A 22,135-nucleotide genomic window follows, 5' to 3' on the forward strand; every position below is an offset into this window, starting at 1 on the left:
GTTTCAGTATGGTAAATATTGCATTCATTGTATCAAGTTTACAAACTATAATTTCAAGTTGACAAAAGTTTCATATATTCAACTTCTCAGATGCATTCAGATTCAGTTTTCAAATTCTGTTTCCTCAATTCAGATTCAAACCCAGAGACAACATCCAGGTACTTTGCAAGCAAGGAATGGTAGAAGAGAACATATAATCAAACACTGTGTTAAACATGTTTCGGGCGTTTTCTGAAGCCAATGTGGCATGTTTAATTTAATTTCATCATATGGATTTGGCGCTGCCGTTTGAACCGTTTTGGCAATAAGCTATTATGACACCATTACTGAAAGTGAAGAGTCTCTGGAACATGGTTGTGCCTTCTGCTCCTCTCTATATGTTAGAAGGGACGCGTTAGAAGGGAGTGTGACAAAAACGTAATTTGACCCCATAACAGTATAGTTGAATAGCCCTATCATAGCACTTCTAAGGATAGCTATTCAACTCCCTATTTAATCTTGCTCTTGTGAATGACTGGGTTCGAACCGGGTCTCCTGCATGTCTCGACTGTGTTAGCCCATTTAGCTAATGCCCATAGGGATGACATTCCCACCTGGTTGCAACCTTGTTCAGTCACTCAATGTGATAATTTGCCCCCTTTTAATTATTTCAAGTATGCATTAGCCCCCCGAGAATCAAATGAGGTGACATGAAATGCTTAGTAAAATACTTATCTGAAATGTGTCTTATCTGACTGATGCTTGCATTGTGTACTATTTTCCTGTTCCTACTTCATGGGGTTTTATATTCACAAAGCAGGGTATCAACTGAGAGACAAATATCCATAAATGGTAAAATGGGTAGAGTTGCAATGGCACACGTGGGGACCCTCTGGGTCATACAGAAGTGGCACACTATTGTTATACCATAGCTACATCTCAAATACAATTCTGTCACATGCTTCGTAAACAACCGGTGTAGACTAACAGTGATTTTTTTATATTTTTTTACATTTTAGTCATTTAGCAGACGCTCTTATCCAGAGCGACTTACAGTTAGTGAGTGCATACATTTTTCATACTGGCCCACCGTGGGAATCGAACCCACAACACTGGCGTTGCAAGCGCCATGCTCTACCAACTGAGCTGCATACATGTTTCATACTGGCCCACCGTGGGAATCGAACCCACAACCCTGGCGTTGCAAGCGCCATGCTCTACCAACTGAGCTACAGGAGGCATACTTACGGGCCCTTCCCAACAATGCAGAGAGGAAAAAATGAGAAATAATAGAAAAATAATAACACGAGGAATAAATACACAATGAGTAAGGAAGACTTGGCTAGTCAAGATTCTCAGTTGATTGTCATTCATAGGCCAGCAAGCGCTTCACTTGCATTTGAATGGACTACTATGGAACTGCCATCTGTATCAAGAAGGCGTGGCAGGAATCACGATGACGTCCGCACAAAATCTTCCGTTTATAAATAAACTGCAGTCTTTCTCCGCCATCTTCTGTTCCACCACGAGAAACAGAAGCACAAAGGAGGACGCAGTTATTTTGTCTGAAAACGTAGCTATCTATTCTCATTACAAAATGAGTGACATTGAGGATGGAAACTTTGATGGACGAGTAAGTATTAGCGTTGCTACGGAAACCTAAATATCTTGTATTTCCTCTATTTTGCTGACATAGTGTTAGCTAGTTACTGTAGTTATCAGTTTCTTTGTTAGTAACGCTTTGGCTAGCTAGCTAATTAGCGAGTTGAGTTCGTATTTAAAAAAAGTAGCTAGATGGCAACCTAAAATGTTCTTCAAAGTATTGTAAACTTGCTATGAAAACGAGATTAACTCAATTATTCTTCCAAATTAAACGTTACCTTTCGCCATGTGTTGCCAGCCGACCAATACAATAGCTAGCAAACTAACGTTAGCTAACTTGCCTAGCTAAGTAGCTAACGACGTTATCATACATGACGCTACCCGTAGCATAAACGCAACGTTACGCACATTCTACAGATACGCTAGCTAACGTTAGTTATTGCTAGGTTCTAGCTAGCTCCCAGGTAAGTTTGGTGGAAGCCTTTGTCACAATAGTAAGTTGCAGTCAAGCAATCTGAGCTTCAAGCCACTTCCTGTAGCTAAATAAGTTAGAGGTAGCTAGTGGTGGTGAAAGTGAAACAGTAATGTCATCTCATAATGTTAATTTATTCAGTGTTACGCTACAACAATGCATTAGTGTACTCCTCTTGAAAAGTTGTCATCATCACTGAACCCTTCTGAGATGCAGGGTAATATATTTCTGCAAGTAAAGTACTTGTCCTGCTATAGATACTGTATACATTAGTTATTATTTAACGAAAGATCTTTTATTTTTCTATAAATTCATGATCTTTAATTTTATTAAATGTTCTTTTTTCATTAAGGTTATTGATCGTGAAGGATTTGAAGAGTTTTATCCAAGAATGTGGAAGAAAATGTCCAAGAATAAACGAAGGCTTATGAAAAACAGTTACAGAGCAGAACATAGATGTGGGAAGGGGAAAATGAATGAAACTGGAAGATTGGTGGTCAGATATAGAAGCGCTTGCAGTATGTATGACTAAAGGTGAAAATTGTTTCTATTTGGGGAAGAGAACCCGGAATCAGAAAATGAAAACGGAAAAAAGAAGAACGACGAAGAACAGTAGAATTCCTGAGAGAAGGAAGTAGAGTATATAAAGAGACTGAAAGAATGAATGTATCCCTAGGTGTACGGTATATGTTCCAAGTGTCTGTACACTACTATGCTCCCTTTCTATAGTTTAAAAATGCATGATGACTAGTTTGACCAAGGTAGAAGAAACGAGACATGGCGTATGTTAACATTATGACAGGGTTTTAGCATATTATTAATCCAGTTGAAGGAGGGTTTTTTCTTCTCTATCACATGTAATAGACATGGTGGAGCACTAACCTTTTCCTCCACAGTGTATGTGCTCTAGTTGTGTATGTCTGACTTTGAACAGTTGCTTGTCTGTTCCTGTGTGTGTAAGAAAAAGAGGGGGCCTCTTTAACACGCTGTTACTGTAACATTAGGACTCTCGCTCCCCATCCAAATCGGACCGTGGCAGTCCCGTTCGGGTCAAGTCGGAGAGCAGGTCCGGCTCCCCGAGCCCATCCCGGGTCGCCAAACACTCAGCGTCTCGGTCCCGCTCAAAGTCCAGGTGAGTCTGTCCTGTTATGTCTTATCAGAACCCCCACTTCCTATCTCATTGATTCCATTCTCTTTGTGAAGAGTAATTTCTCATTGTGCGTTTGCTTAACTTGACACTAAATCCTCCATCCCCTTCTCCAGATCTCACTCTCGTAGGCACTCTAACCGCCGGTACAGCCGCTCTCGCTCCCCCTCCAACCGGAAGAAGTCCCGCTCCTACAGCCCAGAATATCGGAAGAAGACGAGCCAGAGTGCGTCGCCCAACCGCCGCCGCCCCAGCAGCAGGGTGAGTGACACATCGTTTACAGGTCAAAGGTCAGGGTCTGACTGCTGATTGGGTAGAGCAGTACTTCCCAACCCCCTCCTCGGTAATCACCTGACGTTTCTGATATTTGTTGTGGCCCTAAACTGGCACACCTTTTTCAACTAGTCATGGGCTTGATGATAAGGTAACTAGTTAAACCAGGTGTGCCAGTTTAGGGCTACAATAGATATGTGAAACGTCTGATGGCAAACCCTGTGGTAGAGGGACAGCTGGGTTGTGTAGAAAATACAATTGTCAGTTGTGTTTTTAAGGGCTTGCAGCTGCTTTATGGAATTGTGGAATTCGATTAGGGTGTGTGTACATAGTTTATCATAGGAATGTTGACACCATTTTATGTATAGGTAGCGTGTTCATTTACCAGTTAGTATTCCTATGCTGCTCCTGTATTGTCTGCTACAGGAAACAGAATGATGTAACTTATTTAATAACCCTTTTATTAACCCTCCATCTCTTTATGTCAACAGAGCCATGACTTCAGAAAAGAGACATTCAGTCAGGGAGCAGGAGGAGGTGGTGAGGATGCCAGGGTATGTAGACCTTCTTACCATGATACTTTCTACATGAGTATTTTAATTCAGAAGTGGGCCACAACATGGAAAGCCTGTGGTCTAGCAGTATGGTCACATTTATGCCTCTCAGATCTGGGGTTGTGTGAGCAAGCGACTGAGATGAAGAGTCGCTCTGGATAAGAGCGTCTGCTAAATGACTTAAATGTAAAAGAGTGTGAGGTCAGAGATTGTTAGTGGCTGGTAATCTATGTGTTCATGTCAGCTGCTGTGAACTCTGACCCCTTTGCCCTCCAGGTTAACCCTGACCCCAACCAGTGTCTGGGGGTGTTTGGGCTGAGCTTGTACACCACGGAGAAGGACCTGAGGGAGGTGTTTGGCCGGTACGGCCCATTGGCCGGGGTTAATGTGGTGTACGACCAGCGCACCGGGCGCTCCCGTGGCTTCGCCTTCGTCTACTTCGAGAGGATCGCCGATTCCAAGGAGGTATGGGACAAACAGAGCAGTCTGGGCCTCTTACTCAATTAGTTTATTCTTTACTATTGCTCCTTGCCTTCACAACTGTGGTGGAGAATGTCCGAGGCCCTTACTCTCAGACTTTCTCCAATGGGTTTTGAGAAGGAGAGAATTCCAGGAAAGATTAATTGCGAAAGAGCCGTGGATTAGGAAGCACATGATGGGTCCTATTTAAAACACATTTTGTTGTCATAAGAAGTTATGCTGTTGATCATTGGGTCATGTTGTGATACACCTAAGAACCGATGGTAAATTTTTGCTTTTGGGGCCATCAATGGCCTTATTCCTCAGTCCTTGAAGATGTAAAAGGTTAAATAAGCCTTTTATGCTAATTCATCTGGAACCATTGATATTGTACGCTGACTAGTCTGTACACTATAGTTTCGTTTTCATATTGTGACTCTGGTTGTGTAAAGCGTGATTACTCATAAGCACCACCAGGTGTCAGTCTTGCCACTCACATCAAGTGGTACAAGCGACAAAGGAATTCTTCACTAATGAAGGTCAGAGTTTCTAATCCCAGATGCCCAACATCGCGAGACTTCCAGGGATGCCTGCGAAGCAGAATCAGCAGACCGGGGTTTGAGAAGTGAAATGAATCCTTGTTAATTTTTGCAATATAAAGGCACAACCTAGATTTGAGCCAATGTCAATGCCAAGTAGCTGAACATGTTATCAATCACATTTATTTATAAAGCCCCTTTTACATCAGCAGTTGTCACAAAGTGCTTTACAGAAACCCAGCCTAAAACCCCAAACAGCAAGCAATGCAGATGTAGAAGCACGGTGGCTAGGAAAAACTCCCTAGAAAGGCAGAAACCTAGAGAGGAACCAGGCTCTGAGGGGTGGCCAGTCCCCTCCCTTATGGCTGTGCCGGGTGGAGATTATAATAGTACATGGCCAATAAGGCCATATTTTTCTCCAAGATGTTCAAACGTTCATAGATGACCAGCAGGGTCAAATAATAATCACAGTGGTTGTAGAGGGTGCAACAGGTCAGTACCTCAGGAGTAAATGTCAGTTGGCTTTTCATAGCCATCAGAGGTCGAGACAGCAGGTGCGGGGGAGAGCGAGAGAGTTGAAAACAGCAGGTCTGGGACAAGGTAGCACATCCGGTGAACAGGTCAGGGTTCCATTGCCACAGGCAGAGTGAAACTGGAGCAGCAGCACGACCAGGTGGACTTAGGACAGCCAGGAGACATCAGGCCAGGTAGTCCTGAGGCATGATCCTAGGACTCAGGTCCTCCGGGAGGGGAGCGAGAATTAGAGGGAGCATTCTTCAATTCACACAGGACACCAGATAAGACAGGAGAATTACACCAGATATAACAGACTGACCCTAGCCCCCCGGCACATAGACTATTGCAGCATAGATACTGGAGTAATTACGCCGACCTCATGAAAGTAACAAACTGACACATTTTCATCAAATGACTTTCTTGGGTGCCTTTTGATTAGACAGCCTGCACATGCGCAGTTCAGCGTGAAACAACCGTTTGCCCCTGATGCGTTTCTACGCATGAGCTTAGCTAGCCACCGTCGCCTTGACATCGCCTACACTGCTTCTATTGGAGAAGCAGTTTCTACATATCTTCATACTAAACCATCTTTGGTTCAGCGTTGGACCAATGGGACGGTTCAAGGTGTGCTCAGTATGAACACACATTAAACCTTTTTCTCTTTTACCCTTCACCCCAATCCTTTCCCTGTACAAGTAGAACCCAGAGATGAGATGGAGCTCATTTTCAGAGTGACTGATTTTTAAACTCCTGTCTTTTTGTACCTCTTCTGTTTCCCTAGGCGATGGAGCGTGCCAACGGTATGGAACTGGACGGGAGACGTATCAGAGTGGACTTCTCTATCACCAAGAGGGCCCACACCCCTACGCCTGGCATCTATATGGGCCGACCCACACAGTAAGTATAGGATGGTGAATCTCTGCTCATAGTGTGGTTTTATGCAGATGTACACCTGTCTTGCTGCAACTGTATTTCTCTCCTGTGTGTATTGCTGTTTTATCTTCTTGGATGTGAAGTTGTGATACTGAGGGATTTGATAACTTAGTGTATTGGGAGTTATGGGCTGTGTCTGAAATGGCACTCTATCCCCTTATGTAGGGAGTCTGGTGCCATTTGGCTGAAATGGCACTCTATCCCCTATGTAGGGAGTCTGGTGCCATTTGGCTGAAATGGCACTCTGTCCCCTATGTAGGGAGTCTGGTGCCATTTGGCTGAAATGGCACTCTGTCCCCTATGTAGGGAGTCTGGTGCCATTTGGCTGAAATGGCACTCTATCCCCTATGTAGGGAGTCTGGTGCCATTTGGATGCAGCCAGTGATTGTGTTTGAGGAAATCTTGTCACTCGCAGTTAATATGAACTTATTGTCTCTTTCCTCAGAAATGGTGGTGGTGGGGAGCGAAACAGTGGCAGCAGCAGTGGTGGAGGGAGGAGGGGACGGGACTCGTATGACCGCTACGATGATCGACGCGGCGGCGGTTACGACCGTGGGTATGACCGTGGATATGATCGGGGAGACCGAGGTGGAGACCGGGGATATGACAGATATGACGAGTACGACAAGTACAGGTGAGTGATCCTCGATGTTGACTTCTTTCAATAGATTCACATCGGAGCTATAAATATATTTGGAATAAAAATGAACATATTTTACAGATGTTTAACTCATTAACACTGGTGAAAAATGTATGCACTCACTTAACTGTAAGTCGCTCTGGTGAAGAGCGTCTGCTAAATGACTAAAATGTAAAATGTGCTCTTCAGGTTAAATATGAGGGGATGAATGGGGTTACTTGTCCTGTGCGGGTATTGTGAATTCTTCCTTACACTAGTATAAATATTTTGTTCTCTCTCCCTCCTACAGTCGCAGGCGCTCTCCCTCACCCTACTACAGTCGATACAGATCACGCTCCAGGTCTCGCTCATACAGTCCACGTAAGTACACACACACCAACAGCACTTGTTAAACTCTTAACCATACTCAGTTTGTGATGTCTGAGGGAGTCACAATTACATGAAGCATATCACACTAACATGAATCCTTGTCTCTTTACAGGACGATACTAACAAACTTTCATCAAGATCAAGCTATCCTTTTTTCTGTTAACCACATTGGAACGGAGGCGTTTGGGAGCGTTGTCAAGCTAACTAAAGTGTATATCAACAGACGAAGCTCCCCTGCGACTTTTGTTTACGTGCTGTAGATGTCTTTTATTTTTTAACTTTGATGCATCCATGTAGTGTCTGTGCTGAAGACTCAGACGGTGGTAATGAAACTCATTGTGCCCGTTTGAGTATCTTTTAAAACGCACCCTTCTTCAGCTTGTCACTGATCTATAAGTGACTGGATAAGTTAAAGCGTTGTAGCCATTGTTTTGCTTTCACCAATCCAGCCTTGTCAGATCAGTGATTACCTCAAGGAAGGAAAGAAAGGATGTTTAATATTCAAACAGGCTCATTGGTTTTTGCAGTAGGAGGAAATGTGAAATTGATCTGAAAGTATCACTGGTTTGAGGAGGGTCTTTGTTATTAAGTCACATCTTTGAGTTGAGGATGTTATTGGGATACCCTCCAGAGATGTTTATTTTGATATTTTGTTTATTTGTATGGAAAAAGACATCTGTAAAATGCGTGAGTTTTTTTACATTCTGAATTTAAAGTTGAGCTGTGTGAAGGTATCATTCAGAAGAGTTGTCTCTTGGATCAGCATGTAAATACAGATTTTTGAACAAAAGATTTGATTGATTGTACACTACAGTGCAAGTCCTAATCACCATGCATAGCAATCAATATCAGCTTAATGAAAAATACAAAAGCCACACGATTTAAGTTTATTTACCTGTTTGAGCAACAAATAAGTGTTGAAATACTCATTTTACTGAGTTACAGTTCATTTAAGGAAATTGAAATCAATTCATTAGGCCCTATTCTATGGATTTCACATGACTGGGAATACAGATACCTTAAAGGGTAGGGCCGTGGATCAGAAAACCAGTCAGTATCTGGCCTGAGCACCATTTGCGTCAGGCAGTGTTACACATCTCCTTCACATAGAGTTGATTGTGGCCTTTGGAATGTTGTCCCACTTCTCTTCAATGGCTGTGCGAAGTTGCTGAATATTGGCGGGAACTGAAACATGCCGTCGATCCAGAGCATCCCAAACATGCTCAATGGGTGGTGACATGTCTGAGTATGCAGGCCATGGAAGAACTGGGACATTTTCAGCCTCTGGGAATTGTTGATCTCGTCACGGTATCTCTGCATTCAAATGCAATTGTGTTTGTTGTCCGTAGTTTATGCCTGCCCATACCATAATCCCGCCACCACGGGGCACTCTGACATCAGCAAACCGCTCGCCCACACGATGTATGATTTATTTCAGCTCATGAAACATGGGACCAACACTTTACATGTTGCATTTATATTTTTGTTCAGCGTATTTGCCAAAGACTTGCTTGTGACAACAGTATAAGCACAAATGATTGATAAATGAAGCTGCTGCTTTTGACATTTATTCCTTCACTGAACTGTGCCTACTTCTCAAGCTAATTATCCCCTCCTTGCTACTATTGTATTCAGCCCATCGCTGATCAAACAAGCTACATTCACACCTCATTTTCCCTCTGTTTTTGACAATACTTTTTAATGTTAACCTATAAAGGAGTGTCTGACTAGTGTAATGTTCAGCATGGTGAACCATTCCCAACACTTCAGATATCAATACACTACATAGGAAGAACCTGTTCTCCACATAAAATGTGAATTACTGCTCTATTTTCCATGTTTCTATGTCCAATCCTCAAGAGGGCCGGCACACTTCACTCAAGAGGACATGAAGTTCAGAAAATGTGGTGTAGAAGAGCAGATCATAGACCACAGGGATTGTCAGCTCTATGCATTGCATTTTTATCTGCAATGCTCAGCGTGTGCCATGCTGGATAATCCAATCAGTCCAAGAGTGAGTGTCACACCTTGGCTAAGAAAACGGTAACGGGATGGGTGTGATCAGGGGGGCGGGGGACCATCAATCTAATTAACACAGATTAGTTTGAAGAGGAGTAAAAAAGTGTCAATGAAGAGCATTGTGATTCAGGCAGGCTAGGTGACTGATCAGAGGCAATGGTGTAGTAGAAGGGAGAGAACAATGTTTATCTGGAGACCTTTGCCCTGATGATACCGGAGCCCACTGATGGAACATAAACTATAGAAGATAGTGCTACAGATTCTTAAGAAACCGTTAGTTGCAGTACATGGATCAAATTGTGAAGTCTTTTCTCAAGAGCAAAACATTTTTTATTCCAAGATACTTATATTTTCCCTAGTAAGTGTAAGTACACCTGCCCTACTAGTCTATGATGACCAATAGAGTTTCATCTTCCCTGTGTAAGAGGAATAGCTACAGCGAATGAGGTCGTACTTTGAGGTTGCCTGTGGCCCAGACAGTGAATATCTAAATACATCATCTGGAACGTGATAGTGTTTGATTCTGAAAATGGGCCTCTCAGGTCCTCTACAAGCCAAAATGTTGAATACAATTATATTTGAATTTACTCTGCCGATTGTCCGTGGTATTAGTCCTTCAGCTGCTCGAAATTTCAGACAAAATATCCACAGGAATGTATTGTTTACCCGAGTTTGTAGAGCACCAGTACTGAAGTAGTGATGTATATCATCTGGCACATGCGCAAAACCATGTAAACGCATGCAAGACTTCGGTTAGTATCCATGGTTCGCGTGCGTGTCCTTCCGTCTTGTGCACATGCATCCGTCATGAGCAAAACACACCTTGATTGCCTTACAAATAGACCCGTGTTTTGAAGTCGGTTTAATAATACTTTCCTGTGGCTATTTTCAAAAAAAATTTGACCAGATGATGGACCAAAACCACAGATAATTGACAGAGTACATTTAAATACACTGAACAAAAATATAAACCCAACATGTAAAGTGCTGGTCCCATGTTTCATAAGCTGAACTAAAAGATATCAGAAATGTTCCATATGCACAAAAAGCTTATTTCTCTCACATTTGTTTACATTCCTGTAAGTGAGCATTTCTCTTTAGCGAAAATAATACATCCACCTGACAGGTGTGGCATATCAAGAAGCTGATTAAACAGCATGATCATTACACTGGTGCACCTTGTGCTGGGGACAATAAAAGGCCACTCTAAAATATGCCGTTTTCTCACACAACAATGCTGTTGCCAGAGAATTGAATGTTCATTTCTCTACCATAAGCCACCTCCGACCTCGTTTTAAAGAATTTGACAGTATGTCCAACCAGCCTCACAACCGCAGACCATGTGGATGGCGTCCTGTGGGCGAGTGGTTTGCTGATGTCAATGTTATGAACATGGTGTGCCCCATGGTGGCGGTGGGGTTATGGTATGGGCAGGCATAAGATACATTTAAATTTTAGTCATTTGGCAGACGCTCTTATCCAGACCAACTTACAGTTAGTGAGTGCATTCATTTTCATACTGGCCCCCGTGGGAAACGAACCCACAACCCTGGCGTTGCAAGCGCCATGTTCTACCAACTGAGCTACACGGGGTCAAAAAACTCAATTGCATTTTATTGATGGCAATTTGAATGCACAGAGATACTGTGACGAGATCCTGAGGCCCATTTTCATGCCATTCATCCGGCGCCATCACCTCATGTTTCAGAATGATTATGCATGGCCCATGTCGCAAGGATCTGTACACAATTCCTGGAAGCTGAAAATGTCGCAGTTCTTCCATGGCCTGCATACTCACCAGACATGTCACCCAATGCTCTGGATCGATGTGTTCCAGTTCCCGACAACATCCAGCAACTTCGCACAGCCATTGAAGCGGGGTGAGACAACATTCCACATGCACAATCAACAGTCTGATCAACTCTATGCGAAGGAGATGTGTCGCGCTGCATGAGGCAAATAGTGGTCACACCAGATACTGACTGGTTTTCTGATCCACGCCCCTACCTTTAAAAAAAAGGTATCTGTAACCACCACAGATGCATATCTGTGACCACCACAGATGCATATCTGTATTCCCCAGATGCATATCTGTATTCCCAGTCATGTGAAATCTATAGATTAGGGCCTAATTAAATTATTTCAATTGACGGATTTGCTTATATGAACTGTAACTCAGTAAAATCTTTTAAATTATTGCATGTTGCGTTTATCTTTTTGTTCACTATATAATATTATTCAACATTCGTGACAGACAAGGGATGCTAAGCATTTTTCTATGTAACTGTGCGCGGCGTTGTCTACATAATTTGAAGAAGTCGCCAGGTTTCGTAACTAACTTTGAGGCTATCTTTGAAAAGTAATGGTTGAATTAAAGTAGAGTTGCATATGTTTGAAAGAGGGTAAACACAAGTCATAAGACCACTTTCACCTTTCTCTGACCGCCTTTATCGGCATCACCATCCGTTACAGACACTTGTTGGTGAATAGTAATGTAAACATTGTAGAACATTGATGATATATACATACACTACCGTTCAAAAGTTTGGGGTCACTTAGAAATGTCCTTGTTTTCCATGAAAACATACATTAAATGAGTTTGAATAGGAAATATAGCAAAATGCATAGGAAATGTAGTCATTGACAAGGTTTTAATATAAATAATAATTGTGTCCTTCAAACTTTGCTTTCATCAAAGAATCCTCCATTTGCAGCAATTACAGCCTTGCAGACCTTTGGAATTCTAGTTGTCCATTTGTTGAGGTAATCTAAAGAGATTTCACCCCATGCTTCCTGAAGCACCTCCCACAAGTTGGATTGGCTTGATGGGCACTTCATACGGTCAAGCTGCTCCCACAACAGCTCAATAGGGTTGAGAGCCGGTGACTGTGCTGGCCACTCCATTATAGACAGAATACCAGCTGACTGCTTCTTCCCTAAATAGTTATTGCATAGTTTGGAGCTGTGCTTTGGGTCATTGTCCTGTTGTAGGAGGAAATTGGCTACAATCAAGCGCCATACACAGGGTATGGCATGGCGTTGCAAAATGGAGTGATTTCCTTCCTTCTTCAAGATCCCTTTTACCCTGTACAAATCTCCCAATTTACCACCACCAAAGCACCCCCAGACCATCACATTGCCTCCACCATGCTTGACAGATGGCATCAAGCACTCCTCCAGCATCTTTTCATTTGGTCTGTGTCTCACAAATGTTCTTCTTTGTGATCCGAACACCTCAATCTTCGATTCGTCTGTCCATAACACTTTTTTCCAATCTTCCTCTGTCCAGTGTTCTTTTGCCCATCTTAATCTTTTATTTTTATTGGCCAATCTGAGATATGGCTTTTTCTTTGCAACTCTGCCTAGAAGGTCAGCATCCCGGAGTCGCCTCTTCACTGTTGATGTTGAGACTGGTGTTTTGCGGGTACTATTTAATGAAGCTGCCAGTTGAGGACCTGTGAGGCGTCTGTTTCTCAAACTAGACACTCTAATGTATTTGTCCTCTTGCTCAGTTGTGCACCGGGGCCTCCCACTCCTCTTTCTATTCTGATTAGAGCCAGTTTGCACTGTTCTGTGAAGGGAGTAGTACACAGCGTTGTACGAGATCTTCAGTTTCTTGGCAATTTCTCGCATGGAATAGCCTTCATTTCTCAGAACAAGAATAGACTGACAAGTTTCAGAAGAAAGTTATTTGTTTCTGGCCATTTTGATTCTGTAATCTGCCAGTTTTATTGCTTCTTTAATCAGCACAACAGTTTTCAGCTGTGCTAACATAATTGCAAAAGGGTTTTCTAATGATCAATTAGCCTTTTAAAATGATAAACTTGGATTAGCAAACACAACGTGCCATTGGAACACAGGACTGATGGTTGCTGATAATGGGCCTCTGTACGCCTATGTAGATATTCCATAAAAAATCAGCCGTTTCCAGCTACAATAGCCATTTAAAACATTAACAATGTCTACACTGTATTTCTGATCATTTTGATGTTATTTTAATGGACCTTTTTTTTTTTTTTTTTTTTTAAACAAGGACATTTCTAAGTGACCCCAAACTTTTGAACGGTAGTGTACATACTTATTGATCACTGATCACTTATTGAAAATGGATCATACATACTTATTGATCACAAGTATTAAACATTAAAAATGCAGATGACATCAGAAGAGTAAGTTTCACCTGCTTTTCACTGGAGACTGGGAAAACATCATAGTAAATTAAATAATATCCAAACATTGGTGAATCAAACATTATGTGGTTAAACCAATAAAACAAAGTTGTGTTAGGAAATGTAAAAGTGACTCTCACATGTGTGGAAACCAGATGAGTGGCCCTTGAGGTTGAACCCCGACACAACTGCACAGCTATCTCTGCTATATGTCTGCAAGGAGAAACAGTGGTGCAAGGATATCCTCAAGATGAGCTGATAGCCTATTCCCTGACCTCATGGATAGAGACATAATGTGTGTGTCCCAAAGAGCACCCTATTCCCTATATAGTGCATTACTAATGACTAGTTCCGCCTGGTTCCAAAACAACCCTAGCTCCTACCACTTCTGTATTTGCAGATTTGAAAGGACCAGATAGGTGATAGACCTCTAAAGTATTCTCTGCCATATTGCTCAGACCTATCTGCCTCTTTCAGAGCTGCAAACACCAAAGGCATAGGTAAGGGTCTAGGGGTGGTTTTTGGACTGAGATGATAACTGTTCATCATCCCTGATCTATCACGACTGTCTACAGACCTACTTTAACTGAGTAATTATTCAGTTGGTATGATTATATAGTATCTAAATAAATCAGGCAAGATCTCTTTTCCGTTGACCAAAGGCCTATTTTAAGATTTTCCTCTTGTAGGACAATAACCGTGATTCTGATTCTGGGTGCCAAGTTCACACCATGGCAGATGAATATATGACGTACAGAATATAGAACAGACACGATCCTTTATCATGTAATATAGAAGTTATTACACTCTATTCATCACACTTCTATCTGCAACATTCTGAACACTCTGCTATTTTTTCACTTATTGTTAATTCCAAAAATGTAATCAATTTGTATTTCTTGATTTGATTATTTTTTTGTAATTTGAAAGCCTATACCGGCTGCCAGCTTGCATGCCAGTATTGTTTTGTTATTGGTGAGAGATGTTTTAATCTGTTTGTTTTTAAAACTTAGCATGCAGAGGCTAGGTCTGAACTTCAGAAAACTTTCTCTCTGAAGTGTTTTTTGTTGTCTTCTTATGAATGAATGTGTGTGTTATAGTACATTTTACAATTGGTACTAAGGGATGCAGGTAGCCTAGTGGTTAGAGCATTAGGCCAGTAACCAAAAGGTTGCTGGTTTGAATATCTGAGCAGACAAGATGCAAAAAATATGTTGATGTGTCCTTGAGCAAGGCACTTAACCCTCATTTGCTCCAGGGGTGCTGTACTACTATGGCTGACCCTGTAAAACATATTTTTTCTTTGTACAGTTGCTTCAATATAACACCAATAAATAACTGTTTCAAATATGATTTCATAACACCATAATCAAACATTGATCACAAGTGAATTATATGTAAATTCCAAAGAAAATTGGAAATGTATTAATAAATTATCATAGGCATTTACATTTAAGTCATTTAGCAGACGCTCTTAACCAGAGCGACTTACAAATTGGTGCATTCAACTTAGGATAGCCAGTGGGACAACCACCTTTTTTTTGGAGGGGGGGGGGGGGGGGCATAGAAGGATTACTGTTATACTATTCCAGGTATTCCTTAAAGAGGTAGGGTTTCAAGTGTCTCCGGAAGGTGGTCAGTGACTCCGCTGTCCTGGCGTCGTGGGGGAGCTTGTTCCACCATTGGGGTGCCAGAGCAGCGAATAGCTTTGACTGGGCTGAGCGGGAACTGTGCTTCCGTAGAGGTAGGGGGGCTAGCAGGCCAGAGGTAGATGAACGTATGGCAAACGTGCCCTCGTTTGGGTGTAGGGTCTGATCAGAGCTATACCTAATGTATGCTTGGAGGTGTTCAAATTAAGTGACTTGAAGAGTAGTTTGCATCAGAGCTTGGGTCAGTTCCATTTCACCTGAAGACCACTCAGGAAACTAATTTGATATAATTTAATATTTAAACATTTTGATTAATTTTCAAATCATTAGGTTACTTGAACTGAAATGGAATTCATCTGCATAATATTCCCTGAGGTTATCATTCATAAATGTGTTTTCTGTATTGAATTGGAGTAAAACAAATGTACCATGAAATGACGATATACTGCAACTTGATATTAGAAAATTCATTTCTATCAAGAAAACAATTATCAGTTGATTTATTGTTTCACGTAATATTGTACAGTGTCTGAAATGTATCAACATCTCTTTTTCTGGACAGGTTTCTGACAAGTTAATTGCTGTTTTCAAAAAAATATTTAATTATTAAAACATTACTAAAAAGTTCCTATAAGTCACATTTCCTAAGCTATTTCTATGTTCATGACAAGAAATATTCACCAGCAATACTATGCATCACAAATTAAAAAGATCACACTTACATTCACATAAAAGTTGGCCTAGATCCAGAGGCTGACAAAACGGGTCTTGAACAACAATTTCAATGGATAGAGTCCAAAGCAAAACACTTCAAAAACAGTCTTTAACATCACACGTTTTTTAAAAAGGATTATGGAAAGGCAACAAACAGTGTTTTGAACGTTAATGTAAATTAATTTCATATTTTGTCATTTGCTTAGAAACGTTCATTGCCAATAGACATTGTTTTTAAATAGGCCTAGGCAGAAACCCGCCATTTTCTGTGTGGAAGACATTAGTGTAAATCTATATGGGGACCTCACAGGGGAAAATACCAATACAATTCTTAAAAAACTAAACATTTAAGGAACATTTAATGCAATTTAAGTGCCATATATGAATGTCGGTCTCAAAAAGCTATTTATCCAATATCACATAAATTATAAAAATCCTTAGAGAAAAGGTATTGCACACGTTTTATCGACATTCACTACAACATGGCGTTCACGACAAGAATGTTCCATACGTTCTAGCTCAAGCAGTCAGCCAATAGAATGCATTGAGACTAACAAGAGATGTTTAGAGATATTCGACTGAAGTATAAATAAATAGATAAGGGGATCTCACCCAAAACGGTATCCCTTGTTTCACTGAACAACGGGAACGAATGAGATATTGTTCCCCACAACACGATAAATGACTTACTATACATATAGTTTAAACTTCCTTATGGAAAAAAATATCATCCTATTTGGTCTTAAAATCTCACCGATGTATCCCGTGTGCCATTCATAACAATCTTTAATCATTCCACACCAGACGTAGTCTTGGGTATGAAACTTTCTTTATGTAAGCCTGTTTACCCCTATGGAATACAGCCATACCGACGTTTTCCCCCAAAGAATGGGGGCGGGGACTAATTATGTACATTCCTCACGGATATATCACCCTTTTGCAGTTCCTGAGCGCCTTGTACAAGCCTGGAATCGTAAACGAGAAGGACTGCGCACATTTGTTCGACATAAACAAAGTGTAGACGCTAAGTCACACTAATAGTCCAATCTTTTATCTATATGAACACATAGCCTATTACACATTTCCAGAAAACTGTCTCATATAAACATTTCGTTATTTCACAACACATGGAATTAGAGTTGGACTCATTGAATACATCGAATCAATATAGGCTATTGAACTGCAACGAATTCATAACGCGGTTGTTTATTGATTGTTGAAAGTTGAAAAGGCTTTTATATGAAAGATGACACATATCCTAATGTTCACCATTTAATCAATTACAGGTTAATTTGCGAAGCAGAAGAACGTATAGGCCTAATAAAGGTGTGTTTGAAACCATCTCATATAGGACTTCCTTGTAGTTCTATTTAATTTTATATAAGACAGTTTCCCATCTCCAAATTTTAACTCACTTTATCAACTCAAATAATGGGACTGCTTTTGTGGAGTAGCCTAACATGTATCTAGTTACATCTTAATTATTTCGTTACATTAAGAATTTATTATCACCTTTATTCATAAGGAGAAAAAAACTTCATTTTTTTCGCGCGCTGATTCATATAGAATAGCGGTGCAAAAGAGCCAATGAATGAACACGCTGAGCTCGAGCCAGCGAGAGTAGTAGGGGAGCGAGAATGAGCTCTCTGACTGGTCAATCTTTCCAACCAATAGCAGAGCACTCTATGTTTGGCCAGCACAGAGTACGTCAACTAAAGTGCTGCCAGTGCCATAGCAGAGGGCCTACGGTTTGAGGCTTTGACAATTCCCAATTTATTTCCTTATGCCTAACATGAACATGTCCATAAAACTGAAATCATCAATTGTTCTTATGTTGTCTAGAAACAAAATACTAACTTTTCCTGCAGTATACATTTGAAGAAGGCATTTTATCAATATGGCATTACGTGTTGCCCTCACACATTATTTAAAAGTTGTAAATAAACTATATGCACTCCCATGCATATTGTGTAGTACTAAACAAATTGTATAGGTACTGGCTAAACTATTAACTATCCCACTCTGCTCTGGTATGTGTGCGTAAAATCACTGAAACGCTATTCAACAGTGGCAATGCATGCGTTTCGAATGTGGGCCTATTGAGCCGATAGAAATCCACTTTAGAACGTACAATAATTAGACCGATTCTAATTTTATGTATTACACTTTCATTCTATTATTCCCTCAAAATGTATTTAGGCGAAAATCTTTTATTTTAGCCTAAATATCAGAATGGATAGCCGAAGGACTGAGATCATATATATGCTAAATGTAGCCTTGTAATTTGGTGCTTGTGAATTAAGGTCCACGTTTGAACTTGTGTTGTGAATTTCATCTACCGCTAACTACAATAATTTTACACTGGATACATATTAACAAGTGTAATTCATTGTCTGAAGAAATGTTCTAAGCCTAGCCAGACTGCATTTGAATGAACGTTGCTTGCTTGTTGTCGCCACCAGTTCGCTAGGGGCATTTCTCTGGATAACATTTTAAAGTGGTTATCCCACTGGCTATAAGGTGAATGCACCTATTTGTAAGTCGCTCTGGATAAGAGCGTATGCTAAATGACGTAAATGTAAATGTAAAATGACAAGACCTTCCCTCTCTCTACATAGCAGATATCCCCACGCCGGAATGGTAAGTGGTTCGCCATATGCAGTAGTAGCAAGCTCAATGGATTCCTGGTTCTACTATTGGTTTCTTCTCCAGATAAGTGTTTTCGAAAACAAACAAGCAATCTCGCCCCAAGACACCCTATTCCCCTCTCTGCCATTTCGTGTGGCCATGGACAAATCTGGCATGCTGCTGGACTTTGTATTGTAGACTAAAGCAGGGAACCACCTCAATCTTAGAGAAGATGGATGCCGTCATGTGGTTGGTAGTAAGCGTGTCATTCCCAAGTTGACCGGGCCATGGTCCTAGGGGAGGACGCATGCTAGACTTTCATTGATTCAATCCAATTCAATGTGTTTCACATGCATAAATTATAACGTCGTGCGATATAATTTATGAATGACACCTCCCCCTTCTTCCTCTCCCACCATACTGTTCTATACAGGATACCCACCGCAGTCTCGCGTGCGCGCAAAGCTCCGCAACACTGCTCTGCTATATGCGTGCGCGCACTGCTGTTTGACTACTTCGACCAGCGACCAATGGGAAGCGAGGGTTTGCAGAGAAAGGCACACAAATGTGATTCTAGTAAAATATACACTGGGTTCTCACGGAATCCCTTAACACACGTAGTTCGCCAGGTTTTCCCCCAACACCAATCCACTCTTCCCCTCCTTTTCTCTCGACTCCCGTCTCCATGGGCCCCACCCCGGATTCCCGTGAAATTTTCCCAATCCAACACTTAATTGAGCAACTGGGATTCCTCACGTGCGGGGTTGATTTTAGTTTGAACACGTGGCTCATTCAAAAAAGCCGGAATATCCTCTTTTTTTCCTTCCCCCTTCTTCATATTGGTTTTATTCAGAGGCGGGCACGAGCCTTAACGTGTATGAATTTCTCTGTCTCTTTGCCAAGGGGTTTGGAGGAAGACAAAAAAGTCGCGTCTCCTCCTTTTTCACTCAGTCAGCTATCGTTTTGGAGAGACGGAATAAATAATTAAGATTATAATTTGTTTTATGCGCGATATAGAAGTGCGAGTAAGCGCAAACGCGACGTGGTTGCCCGTCAAATATATCTGTGGCTTCAACTACTGGGGGAAGCACGCCACCGCCACTCCGTTGTAGTAAGGCGATTTTGGCGACTCAAAACACTGCACACCCGAGAGAGCAAATCACGATTTCCTTCTGCGTAAAGATTGTCAATTTCAGCGCAGAACATGAATAAGCTGTACATTGGAAACGTGAGCGAAGAGGCGAGTGCCGAGGACTTGGAAACTATCTTTGAGCAGTGGAAGATTCCGCACAGTAGTCCGTTTCTCGTCAAAACTGGTTATGCGTTTGTGGATTGCCCCGATGAAAAGATTGCAATGATGGCCATCGACATTCTTTCAGGTGAGACAATAAAAAAGGCGTTCGAGCGGTGCTTTAATTGCGGAAATGGCTACGGTTTTTCTTTAACCTCTTTTAGATGGATGCATACATCCAAGCTTGTCTCCTTGCCTCTCACTTGGCCCCTGACACCGTAGAAGAATCGTCCATGCCTTTGATAAATTCAAAGTGTGAACACGAATTTAATCTAGTACAAAAACGTTTGAAGAAACTTGTTACAGAGTGGATGAAGGAAAATAACGCCTATCCATTGTAGCGTCGTTCAGAGCAATGGGGCGCACAGGCAGTGGCCGCTCATTGTAGGCTTGTGTGTGTGTAACATGGATCACTTCGATTAAATGAACTAAATGTAACTCTGTTGTATTGTTACTTTTGTTGCGGCGGTTGAGCTTGCACGCTCTTCGGGGAGTAACAAAGTCGCAATGGAAGTATGGCCTAACTTGTTAAATTATAGCACACAGTGCATGTGCCTTATGCTGACACACCAGGTGGCTTAATTGTGTATTGGTTAAATGTAGGCCAACGAAATGAAAGACTAATGCCAAACTACTTTTTCTTTATAATTTAGAAACGACAACAAATGTACGAAATGCGGGAGAAAAATTGGCGTTAAGCAGGCGACAGTTGAAATAAAAATTACAATATTACTAAATATCCTCGTATTGAGCTCATGTGTCGTATACTTGTCACGTATACCATATTTAACCTTTTAGAATAGACATTCACGTTGGCTGAAACTTAGTGAAAATAAAGTAATTTGAATGGTCATACAATTGTGCCACCGATTGAAATGAAAGTAATTTCGTGCAAGGCCTTTTTGGTCATAAACTATAGTTGAGGCCTACTTTTGGCTGCCTGGGAGAACAGTTGAAGAGTACTAAACTAATTGTTTACTAAAATTGCATTTATTCTCCTCACTATAGGTAAAGTTGAACTACATGGAAAACTCCTAGAAGTGGAGCACTCGGTCCCTAAACGTCAAAGGTAAAGTCTGATTATAAACTCCTGTATTGTCCAACTGGTCCATTTACGCTATAAGGGGCTGCTGCGGTCCTCTGCCAAATTGTACATATCTCCATGACCCTTTTCTGGAAACATGTTATTTTTGTACCGTTATTTGATTGAAGTCGTCTGTGTCTTGGAATCAGTGGGTTTGGGGCGTCAGCAGGAAGTGAAGGGACAGAATGTCTGTTCATTTGGGGAAAGCAGAAATGCATAGGCTGTATGGGTGTAGAGGTCGAATTATAAGGGCATGAGGGATCTCATACCGTCACGCCTGTGGCGACCTAAAATATGCCTTTTAATTTTTTTCAATAATAATGTACCTTATTTTAGACACGATACCTATCTGTGGAAGTTGTTAGCCTGTATAGTGCAAATCTCCAAGTGTTTTACACTATTCTATGCAGCAATAGCATACTGGGCCTGCTTAAGTGTGTGTACATATATGCGTGTGTGTAAAGGCTTGTGGTGGGGCGTAGGCCCCTCTGAAGTCGTCCAATTGAGAAGGATCTGCCCGTGATTCTCCCTGGCTGCCCCACGCTTCTGTTCGAATCTACTCGCTCATTGTGGTGGTGCACGAGATGGACTCCCAAACGCGATTGGAATGGGCGGTTTAGGGCCTAGTCACGGAAAAACCCCGGTCTGCGAAAGACCATGTAGCTCCGTGTAGGCTACAGTCAACATGATTAAACTATGCTGAGTTATAGCATTTAGTCTGAGGCGATATTGATCCTCATTTACGTGGAAGAGGGACAAAAAAATGCAACAATTTGGCGTGGTGTGTAGGATTTTCCGCCACATGGAACAATTTGTTCATTAATAAACATTTCTTGGATTTTAATTGCTATCATTGAAATTAGTACTTATTGTGAGGATTTGGAGGAAGAGGATTTAGAGCCAAAATGCACTTTAATGTGTTAGAAATAAATAGGCATTTTAATTATTTAAATAATTTGGGCTAAAAGCAGTGCATAAAGGTAGGCTACTGCTATGTTTGTAAGGAATTAGAATCAAGCATGTGATCACCACGTTTAAAAATGTATATTGAAGTGAAGTTTAACAGAATTATGATTTGTATAATTGCCGATAACACCA

General features: G+C 41.3%; 2 protein-coding genes across 2 annotated transcripts in view; both read left to right on the forward strand.

Moving 5' to 3' along the window:
- The first annotated feature begins 1,490 nt into the window (after positions 1–1,490).
- Positions 1,491–9,053, forward strand: LOC311132397 (transformer-2 protein homolog alpha-like). The gene is made up of 9 exons (XM_084165672.1): positions 1,491–1,612; positions 3,058–3,185; positions 3,317–3,461; positions 3,965–4,027; positions 4,304–4,492; positions 6,323–6,438; positions 6,920–7,108; positions 7,404–7,474; positions 7,596–9,053. Exons 1-9 carry the CDS (start codon positions 1,577–1,579, stop codon positions 7,604–7,606), a joined length of 948 nt encoding a protein of 315 aa, XP_084021798.1. The 5' UTR covers positions 1,491–1,576; the 3' UTR covers positions 7,607–9,053.
- A 10,813-nt stretch (positions 9,054–19,866) lies between these two features.
- Positions 19,867–22,135, forward strand: part of LOC311132158 (insulin-like growth factor 2 mRNA-binding protein 3) — a gene marked incomplete at its 5' end in the record, with an annotated part of 28,305 nt that continues 26,036 nt past the window's right edge. Inside the window, 2 exons of the mRNA XM_084165378.1 lie at positions 19,867–20,041; positions 20,962–21,022. Of these exons, the coding sequence (XP_084021504.1) occupies positions 19,867–20,041; positions 20,962–21,022 (236 nt within the window). The remainder of the gene's footprint in view (positions 20,042–20,961; positions 21,023–22,135) is intronic.

Source organism: Coregonus lavaretus (assembly GCF_964263955.1).
Source record: "Coregonus lavaretus genome assembly, chromosome: 7".
Classification (NCBI taxonomy): Eukaryota; Metazoa; Chordata; class Actinopteri; order Salmoniformes; family Salmonidae; genus Coregonus; species Coregonus lavaretus.

What these genes read in the sequence shown, in the direction of transcription:
- LOC311132397 (XM_084165672.1), top strand. Translation starts at nt 1,577, where the DNA reads ATGAGTGACATTGAGGATGGAAACTTTGATGGACGA. An exon ending in ATGGAAACTTTGATGGACGA is followed by an intron (nt 1,613 to 3,057) that starts GTAAGTATTAGC and finishes CTGTAACATTAG; the next exon opens with GACTCTCGCTCCCCATCCAA. An exon ending in GCCGCCGCCCCAGCAGCAGG is followed by an intron (nt 3,462 to 3,964) that starts GTGAGTGACACA and finishes TTATGTCAACAG; the next exon opens with AGCCATGACTTCAGAAAAGA.